Source organism: Humulus lupulus, chromosome 7, assembly GCF_963169125.1.
Source record: "Humulus lupulus chromosome 7, drHumLupu1.1, whole genome shotgun sequence".
Classification (NCBI taxonomy): domain Eukaryota; kingdom Viridiplantae; phylum Streptophyta; class Magnoliopsida; order Rosales; family Cannabaceae; genus Humulus; species Humulus lupulus.
Window position 1 is genome coordinate 88,704,499 of NC_084799.1, and position 10,423 is coordinate 88,714,921.

Genomic DNA, 10,423 nt, shown 5'->3' on the forward strand with positions numbered 1-10,423 from the left:
AACATGTACCAGGAGGGGTAACCAGTTATCATAAGAGAGGTGACGGGTTACTCATATTAAATATGAAAATAAACATCAAATTTGAAGGAAAAAGATGAAGAATACTTTCATAAAAAAAAAAAAAAAAGTAACTATGATTTTAGTAACATATGTAACAAATTACCATAAAGAACCCATAAATATACACACACATCAGAACATGAAGGTAACAAGTTACACCTAGAAATATACACAGAATGTGAAGGTAACCAGTTATCCATTTACATTTTCATATTTTTTATTAGTTTTCTTTCCAAATTTTGGTATTCCTATAAGTGTTATAGTAAAAAGAAAATGCTGAAAAAATTGATTTGAATTTTTTACATATAGTGGAAAAAACTATAAAAAAAAAATTACAATAATAAAAGATAATAAATAAAAAATAGTAAAATAATTATGTAATATTAAAATATATGTGTGAAAAAAAAATGAAAATAAAATAGAATGAGAAAAGAATAAGTACAAAAATAAAAAAAAATATGAAGAAAAAAAAACATAAGAAATGATAAAGGAAAAACACTGATGAATAAATAAAAAGAAAAAAATAATGGAAAAATGAAAAGAAAAAAATATGAATGAAAAAGTTTGTAAAAAAATGAATAAGAAAAAAAAGAAAGAATAAAAAGCTCAAGAAAATAATAAATACAAAAATGAAAGAAAAAAAGAAAAGATAATTGAAAAAATATGAAAAAAAAAACAAATGAATAAAAATGAGGAGAAAAAAAAGAATGGAAAGAAAAAAAAATATGAACCAAAAAAATTGATTAAAAATAAAGAAAATGGATGAAAAAATAAGTAATGAAGGAAAAAATTACTAATTCAAAATCAAGAAATCATAACGTAAAAAATTGCAGCATTTTAGTTTCTACCATGTTTCCATACTATAACTTTTCCCATATATCAACCAAAATAAAAAATTAAATTAGTTTGATTTAATTTATTTGAGCTCCCGTCCGAAAACGGGTGCTTCCAAAAATTGACGAGCGGAACGAACCGAAAGTAGGGCTCAACCCCACTCGTCTTAGACTTCAGTGTTCATAACAGTGGGTGTTGGCACGACTCGTCGTCTCTATACGATCATTGGCAAGTCGCCTTTCACCCCTGACAGGACGGGATGCCTCCTTACGTGTAGCAAGTTTCATATTTATAGGCAGAAAGTTCTCTACTTTAATTTCTGCTGCCGATGTGGGACTCTATCACTACAGCATTCCTTAACGATAATAATCTAATATACTATATGCGAATTTCAGCCATTTTCTATTTTCTTTAGTTTCATATGTTGGAATTGTATCTGAAAATCTCACTCTTGGTACAAATTCTTGATTAATCTTTTCAAGTTTACAAAACATTTTAGACCAAGTGGTGGTGGTTTGTTGCAATATGGCTTCCCAGGATCCAAACAAGACAGTAAGGATTGTTTAAGAGAGCAAGAAAACGCTTTTGGCAGCATTCTGCTAATATGTACTTGAAGTTTCAGTTGGTGCGGATACATTTTACAGTCTAGTAACCACCCAAGAAGAACTTGATTACCATCAGAACAAAGATGGACAATTTCTTGATTAAATCAAATCAAGGATACATTTTTAACATGATAAACAATGAACGTCCGTTTTTCCTTTCCTTTTCTTTCCTTAGTTTTTCTTGTCCTTTCTCCTATTTAGGGGTGCCAATAGGGTGAATTTGCTGAGACAAAGGGAGAGAGTGGAAGAAGAGACATATAGCTGAGATGTCATCCATGGCATAGTCTTTCCTTTTGCGTTTCCAAGCCCGGACCGCACACTCAACTAGCCGCTTAGCTGCTTTTGATCTGTCCGTTGCTGAAGATACAATCTCCACAGCTTCTTTATTTGAAACAACATCCCAAACCTGAAAGGAAAGAGTCAAACAAGTACTAATTAACTTCAGAACTGAATGAGACTTACATTGAGTGAAAATCTAAGGTAAGTAGTAAAAATACACACCCCATCAGTTGCCAACACCACAAACTGATCTCTACTACTTAAATTTCTCTGTGTGACTTCAGGGACAGAAATGAGTCCAAAATCTTTCACACAGTAATCTCCAAAGGCTCTAGACATGGCCAAACCCGGTGATTCTTGGTCTGGCATCCAAACACGATGCACTCCTGGCTCGTCGTCTAGACAAAAAACTCGCCCTTTGCATTGATTTATACGCTCAGCCTCCTCTACAAAATGAAAATGGACACAATAGTGTAAGAACACTTAGTATGACACTGTACATTTTGTTTGCTCTTGTTTGAGGAAAAAGAAAAGACTAACGAGGCAAATTGGGCTTGAAATCAACAGTGAGCTGAACAGGTTCCAAGCTTCCATCATCCGAAGTGGCAGCCAATACAGCTCGAGAATCGCCAACATTTGCGATGACAATAAATTCACCCTACAAAAGTAGAGATCAGAATAATCAATTAAGCCAATATGCATTATCAAAAATAAAGAGAGGAAAACAATCCTATTGTAAAAATTCTTTTAATCAACAAGTCTTAGCTACAGTATGAGCAAATTAAAAAAAACAAAAGTATTTCCCACTTGGATAAAAGAACTTTTTTTGTCATTTATGAGTGGTTGTGGAGTCGTGGGTGGATGGTGTTTTAGAAAGTTTAGTCAGCCGTAGAGTACAAGGCTGGCAGCTATTATGACCACTTTAATATATGCAGTGAATAGAGAAAGTAAACATAAAAATGACTTACTCAAACATAAAGTCAAGAAGAGCACTAATTGAGAAGACTTTCAAAGAAAATCCAGTACCATAGTAAGTTAACCACTCAAACTCTTAAGCTTTTACAACTAGTACCAGACAAACAAGGTAAAGTAACCAGTTCATTTTTCTTCTCAACCAAACACATTGTAATGGAAACTCTACAGTACACTATCATGAAAGTAGAAACTTATGTTACCTGTCTAACAATACTCAGAGCTGTTGTTCCACTGTAATATGAGTCGATTTTTCGATGGTGCTCAAGTTCTTGATCTATGGTAGCACAAGTTTTCAAGTAAGAGTGCTTCCATATGTTGAACCAGTGATTCTTCTTATCTGATTCCAAGTCCAAATCCAGGTCAAGAGACGTTTGAGAGAGTTCCTCTTGCCAATTGCACAACAAAGAAGGTGGCATTGATTCTCTGACTGTTTTGGCCACAAAATGGCCCCAAGGGCCATGACCATCAAAGATTCCACAGAACATCATGTCTTCTTGGCACCCAAATTCCTATTACCAAACCAGAAAAACCTTCAATATTCACACTACTTTTTGGGCAAAATAATTTCTCGGGGTTCCATCTCAAAAGGTTAACTTATTAAGAAAGTACTCTAAACTCTTAAAAGCCCAGTAAAAATCATGATTTTGTTTGTACAAACCAACAAAAAAAAAAGAAGGCCAAAGATTGTTTTACATACCTCCCACACAATGCAGCAATCTTGGTTCACTCCTTTCTGTCCTCTCTTAGTGAAAACTGAGGCAAAGTTGTTAGAACCATTAGCATTTACAGTACCTGAAGAGCGTAGAATTAAGTCATTCTTCTTTGCATCCTTAGCCATAGCATCTGCAGCCTCTCTTCCGCCATGAATATTCTCCGAGTTTCTTCCTTTCTTGGATGTAAACGACCTCGCCAAGCCATTGAACATGGATGACAAATGCCCCATTAGCTCAGCCTATCGAAATTTCCCACCAACTGTTTGGTTTGAGGTTCAAAATTCTGAACAATGATGAGTTGTGTTAGTCACCATGTATATAACTGTACTTGTAGATCTTAGGAAGAACGATTGGTATGAAAAGAAAAAAAAATGGTAGAATATTTGTACGGAGGAAAGCTTTGAGTGTTTGATCTTTGTTATTTTAATTGTAGTGTTCGACATTCTTTACAGAGAGCAAAACACGAGGTTAAAAGAATTTTGAGTAGTGATCTTGTGACTAAGTAAAAGACACGATCTGACTCGGAAAGTTAAGAATCAGATAATTAACAATCAGAAAACGAACAAAAAGATTAAAAAAAAAATACAACAACAATGAATTTGGAAGCCTATGCAGAGAATATTCATAGAATTCCAGCATTGCATTCAGAATTTTCTATCTAAATATGACTAGGAAAAAGGAAAGCTGTAAAAGAATTACAAGTTGCAACTTATTTGATTAATTAATTGGTGGGTCTTGACACAAAGGTTAAACGCTTTTTTTTTTTTCTTTCCTAATTTTTAATATTTAAATCCTACATTTTCCACCACTTGTAATCTGAGAAAGTAGAAAAACTCAACTAGATCAAGTAGAAGAAGTATCTCATCTGCAACAAAAGAATATATAAATATAAATATATTTATATGTAAGTGTCTCAACTGGTGCTAGTAAAATAGAAGAAAGCAAAATTAAAACCAGATTTTGAGTAATGACCCCTTGCCTCTTTCTTTTTCAGTTTTTTTATCAGTACAGAACGCATTTAACAATGAAAAGAGTTCAAAAGTCTCTTAATATTTGTTTCATTCTCTTCGGCTCCTTCTTTTTCTGGAGGAATCTTTAACCCTTTTCCCTATGAAATTTTCAACAACTAAAGAAAACCCAGAAGGAAAATCTTATGAAAGAGCGACCAAATCTAAACAAAAGTCGATCTTTTTTTATCCTCCCCAGATAAGAATTTTTTTTTGACAAAATCAATGCAAAAAGAAGAATAACTGAAAAAACTTTATAGAGTTTTATATTATCTCTCTCATCTGGTCCCATTTTCAAAAACAGAAAATCAACAAACCCCATTAAAAAACATAAAAAGAAAGAAAGCAAGCAAGCAAATTAAGAAACAAAGCCAGTTCAGTTCAAAACTTCTCATATTTTAAGTAAAAATAACAGAAAGGCTATACATAAAAGCAAAGCAGCTGATGTAGAACCTTTGATTTATAAGCTAAGCTGGGTCTGAAAGTGTGGTTAGGAGGTAGCTAGAGAGCCGGAACCGAAAACAACCGCCGGAAAAACGGTTTGACCGGCCGGAGCTGAGGTGAATTCCGAGGAGGCCAGCTGTGAGATTGAGACAAGGCAGGTGGAGGAGATGGATCACAATCCATAACAGTGTGCTCCTGTCTCTCTGTGAAGTTTTATGCTTTTGTTTGGTTCCGGACCTTTTATCTAAGGGGAAGGGAGAAGAAAACTAAGACCAAACCTCTAATGAGATAATACAAACAAAACAACAAACTCTACGTAATCTAACTGTTTATATCATGTCTGCTTAGCTTTACAGACTCAAAAGCCAAGCTAATAATAGTTTTTCTTCTGTCTATGTATATATGTGTGAAAATTCAAGTAGAAACCTCCATGTATAATATGAATTTCATATATGTCAAAAAATATATATATTAATATCTACCTCGATGTCATATATGTTATAGCAGTCAGTAATTGCTCACATGTAAATATTTTTTTAGTGTTTATTTATATCATAATTATGAGGGAAAATGAAATTCTCGTGGGTTATTTATTATTCCTATTTTTAATTAGTTAAATTTTAGATGATCAACATATAATAGCCAAACTTCATTTCTATTATATTAATTGGAATATGAAATTGTGTGGATATTTTAGCTTATATATGTATTATTGGTCCTAGACAAAGATTTTACAAGATTCTACGTGCTTAAATTATACAAGGACCAAAAACTAAGCCATTCGTTTTATTATTATTATTATTATTATTATTCAATGGGAAAAATAAATAATAAAAAAAAGACTTAGTTGGCAATGATATTGTAGTTAAAAAAAATCTTGTATGTATATAGTTTTGAATTTGATAATATCTACTACAGCACACAAACACTATTATAAGAAAATATTATTAGAACCGAATATTATTGCGATTACGATTTGTAATATTTTATCCTAATCGTGCCCTAATATAGTTATATGTTATGTGACATACACTTGGCTGTATATATTATTGGCTATAGCGGCATTTATATAATAATAATAAATAAATAAATGTGAACTAAAACCGCCCCATTTAATTAACTTAGCTAAACGATCGTACGTGATAATTTAATCAATAATTTTATTATTCAAAGTCTTACATACACCAGATACTAACCGTACAATATATAAAGATATCAGTAGGTGTTAACAATTCATTGTTAATTTATTAGTCTTCATAATGTGACAAATTCAGGATAATAAATTATAAAATTACTCAACTACACAAGAAATTGACATATATATATGTATATTATATAAATTATTCGATTAGAAAATAATATTGTGTTTAGTTTACGTCATATGATTAGTATGAAATAATGTATTTTTATTCAAGCTTTGTATTGCTATAAAATGTGTAATAAAGGATTAAGTGAATAATTAAGTCGTTGAAATGAGTTATTCCTATTTAGAAAGAAGAAGAAAAAACATAAGAGATAACGTTGGAGTAATTATTTGTTTGTTGGAATAAATCAGTTAAATATCAACATTGAAAACTAGTGAAAATTTCAGTCTAGATTTATTATGATGAACTATAATGAAAATTTCCCTAAAAAAACTATAATGAAATTTGAGCTCTAATTATAACACGTGTTTTTCATTTTTCTTCAAAAGGAAATTTAATACAAAATCTCATGCACTCCCATAATTATTATTTGTTACTATAGAACCCAATTTTTTACTATTCTGGCAACCAGACTGTACTAGTACTTTATTTATTACTTACTACTAAAAAAAATCAATGGACATTTTCCCTTGAACTCAATCATACACATCTTCCAAAAAAAAATTACTAAAACAAACTTGCTTTTAAAAAGTTATGAAGTAATGTTATAGACACTAAAAATTTACCAACACTATTCTTAAAAAAAATTTACAAACACGACATTGTTTTAAATCAAACATAATTGATATCATGTTATTTACGTGTGATCTTATTAGATGTATTATTATTGATAAATGCATACATATGATATAGCTAGGTATAAATATAGTATACAATTTTTTTGTATCCTTTCTTTTTGAAATCTATCCACCTTTTTCATAGTATTTTTCGTTTACCCTCCATTTCATGTAACTCCAGTTCACTATATAACAATATTGCATCGATCCTTTCCTAATTTGGGTAGGTTTAATTTTTTTTTTTTAATTTTGTCAACGAAGTCCATTAACGTTTCAAGAAGTGAGAAAAGAAATAATAAAATACATAATATAAAAGGCCTAGCAAGAAAAGTATATTTGGGACATGCACTAAATATCCTTAAAAAAAAGTAATAAATGTGTTTTTTTTTTTTGTGGGATGCAAAAGTGACTGTTGTTGGTGCATTGGATCTTGTCATATGACCTAAACCATAAACCAACAAAATAAATAAATAAATAAAAATATAGCAATGCAAAGAGATGATATTATGCCTTAAAAAATTGATATTATGTTGAAGTTATTTTCAAAGTCCTGAAAATAAAAAATGAAAGGGGACCCACTTCCATATTAGACCTTACCATCCACAAAATTAAAAGGGAGGCAGAGAAAGGTCATGATCAAGTGGAGCCACTTGCACCTAATATATCATGTTCAATGACCCATACATAATATTGGGTTTAGAGTTAGACTCATTGACCCATTTTGAGATTTTCTTCCTTAACTACTCTCATCTCATATGTCTATTGTCTAGTGAGTCTTTACCCTCCATCTCATTTCATACATTTTCTGGACCCATCTCACCCAAGTCATGGGATTCTCCGTGTCATTACCGTTGTGGTCGGCAAATAATAAACCCTCTTTGGTCGAACCTATTCTATTCTATATCTATTCCATTTCTTTATTTTTAACCTACTTACATTACGTTGCTCTTAATAATTAAGTTCATGCTTCATAAACAACGCGCATTATTAATTGTCCTTCTTGAATAGTTATTGTACATTTAAAAATAAAAGATTATAGGCCCTATCATAATTGACCGCTAATACTAGAAAGTACATTGTATAAAATAGATTGTGGAAAATCTTAAATTTTTTATTTATTTTTAATAAATAATCTACACATCCACAGAAAGCATACATACTTTGGGAAAAAAAATGACTAATTGACAAAACATTCAAAACTAATATTGAGCTATATATAACACATAATATTAATTTATGAATTAAATAATCGCCTAAAGTTTAATGTATCAAACAGTTTACCGGATAAGTGTGTGGTTGTGGGGTTAGATACGTCTCAAAGAAGCAATTTAGATATAAAATGTTTCGTTTTGGCGATTTTACTTTTTGCTTTCTTACTATAGAAAGAAAAGTGAAAGGAAAAAAAATTGAGGAGATAAAAGTAAAAAGAAAATATAAAAATGAGTTATTTGATAAAAAAAAATAAAGAGAAGAAAAATAAAAGAAAAAAAAATAGAGGGATACCCGTTAAATTTTTTCCTCTCTAATTTAAAAAGAAAAAAAAAACAAGTCTCATACAAATAAAGAAATAAAGATTAACAAAAAAATATTATATTAATAATTTTAATGATAATATAAAAAAATTACAATATACTAATTTTTTTTCTTTCATACATACCAAAACAATTAGAGACAAATGTATTTTTATCTCTTCCTCAATAATTTTCTATCTCTTTCATTTTATTTTTCTCTTCTATTTTATTTTTTTGTTACCAAACATTTCATTGGGTTATTGTATAATTTGTATCAATTTTTTTTTAAAAAAAATATCTATAAGTATATAACAAAGTCAGTAAATGTAATGTAGTGAAATTTAAAGAGAGAGGAAAAGAAAAGAAATTTAAAGAGAGAAAAAGTGGATGATGATAAGTTAAAGTGTGAAGGTGCAGTGATTGATTTGATTGAGGAGGCAGTGTAAATAATTGAGGCCAAACCAGAGGTAGTTCCATTTCGTGCAGCAGAGCAGATTGTCAACATGTGACTCACACACATTCTTTAAGTCGGTGCAAAGCGGGAAAGAAAGAGAACATCCACTGTTCCTCCACAAGGCCGCGTTTAGTTTCTCCAATCCATCTCCGCCACGTGTCCCAAAACAATCACATGTGGGGCGGCGCACCGTGACCTGATAGCGACCTCCCAATCCTTCCAGACAATTCGTTAAAAAAAAATCTTCTTTTTTGTTTATTTATTTGAATTTAATAAAAGGTAAATACCTGCAAAAATTACTTATGATATCTTCAATTTTATTCAATGACAATTAAGATTCTTTGTATTTTACAAAATAAACTAAAATAATTTCATAAATATGATTTTGTTCAAATATTTTTTCAATATAACTAAAATTTTACTTTTATAAATTAGTTAATTAATAAATAAACAAAAATAAAAAATATATATTTAAATAATAAGATAATTAAACAATATTAAAGTATAAAAATAAAATCTAAATTAAAACTTAAATCTATGCTTTATAAAAATAAAAAACAAATTAAATCTAGACTAAACTAAAATCTAATATAAAAACAAAACAAACAAAAAATTAAAATTGAAACTCTCTCTCATCAAATACAGCAAGACTCGAAAGCTAAAAATACCTCCCGGCAAGACTCCAAACCCAGAAAAGCATCTTAACACGACCCCAAATCCAGAAATTCATCCCAACATGACCTCGAACCCAAAAATGCATTTCATATGAACAACATAACCACATTTCAAGACAAAAATCTATTCCAAATAACTTTTACACAACACCTAAATACTTAAATGAAAATCAACCTATATCTTTGTAAACAATCCCAACAACCTGCAATTATCAATCCAACAAACCCAAAATTCAACCCATAAATTGGATCTCATACCATTACAACAAAGACTCAGATTTGGCATAAACATAGGCAAAAAAATCAGATCAAAATAATCTCTTATAAAAGACACAAATCCATGCACGACCCAGATGCTTGAGCAGATTCTCAAGAACCCCGTGCGACCGAAGACATCGAAGCTACCAAGAACCCACACCCAACCCCCCGTCATTGAGTTACCGTTAGTGATGCACATGGTACGGGGAATTAGTGGGGAGCGCTCCCCCTGTCCTCGCTTATTCCCCGTCGGGAACGGGGTGGGGAATCCCCACAGGGAACCATTTATTTAAAAAAATCAATATTAGATTAAAATTTTAAAATAAAAAATAGTAAATTATATGTAAATTAAAATATTGCACAATATTTATGATTTAAAATACTAAACATTATCCATAATAAAATTTAAAACATTATAAATGTTACTAATATACTACAATAACACATAAATAAAGATATAAAATACATATAAAATATTACAAAAATATATAATAATTTAAACGGGACCTCGCTGGGGCAGGGAGTGTCATCCCCGCCCCCACCCAATTTAACATTCGGGGATTGAAAATTATCCTCTTCCCCGCCCCGCTCACCATTTAGACAGGGATTTTCCGCCCCATTATGGGCG

General features: G+C 30.9%; 1 protein-coding gene across 1 annotated transcript; it reads right to left on the reverse strand.

The window, feature by feature from the left end:
- Positions 1-1,453: 1,453 nt before the first annotated feature.
- LOC133788435 (probable protein phosphatase 2C 34) lies at positions 1,454-5,292 on the reverse strand. Its single transcript, XM_062225913.1, has 6 exons — positions 4,927-5,292; positions 3,451-3,749; positions 2,954-3,262; positions 2,319-2,436; positions 2,001-2,224; positions 1,454-1,905 (listed from the first exon to the last, which is right to left on the reverse strand). The coding sequence occupies exons 2-6, from the start codon at positions 3,694-3,696 to the stop codon at positions 1,693-1,695; spliced, it is 1,110 nt and encodes a 369-aa protein (XP_062081897.1). The 5' UTR covers positions 3,697-3,749; positions 4,927-5,292; the 3' UTR covers positions 1,454-1,692.
- Between the last annotated feature and the right edge of the window lie 5,131 nt (positions 5,293-10,423).

Coding starts and splice junctions, on each gene's coding strand:
- LOC133788435 (XM_062225913.1), bottom strand. CDS start 3,696: ATGGGGCATTTGTCATCCATGTTCAATGGCTTGGCGAGGTCGTTTACA. Junction 2,437..2,953: donor CTCTGAGTATTGTTAGACAG/GTAACATAAGTT, acceptor CTACTTTTGTAG/GGTGAATTTATTGTCATCGC. Junction 2,225..2,318: donor TTTCAAGCCCAATTTGCCTC/GTTAGTCTTTTC, acceptor TTCATTTTGTAG/AGGAGGCTGAGCGTATAAAT.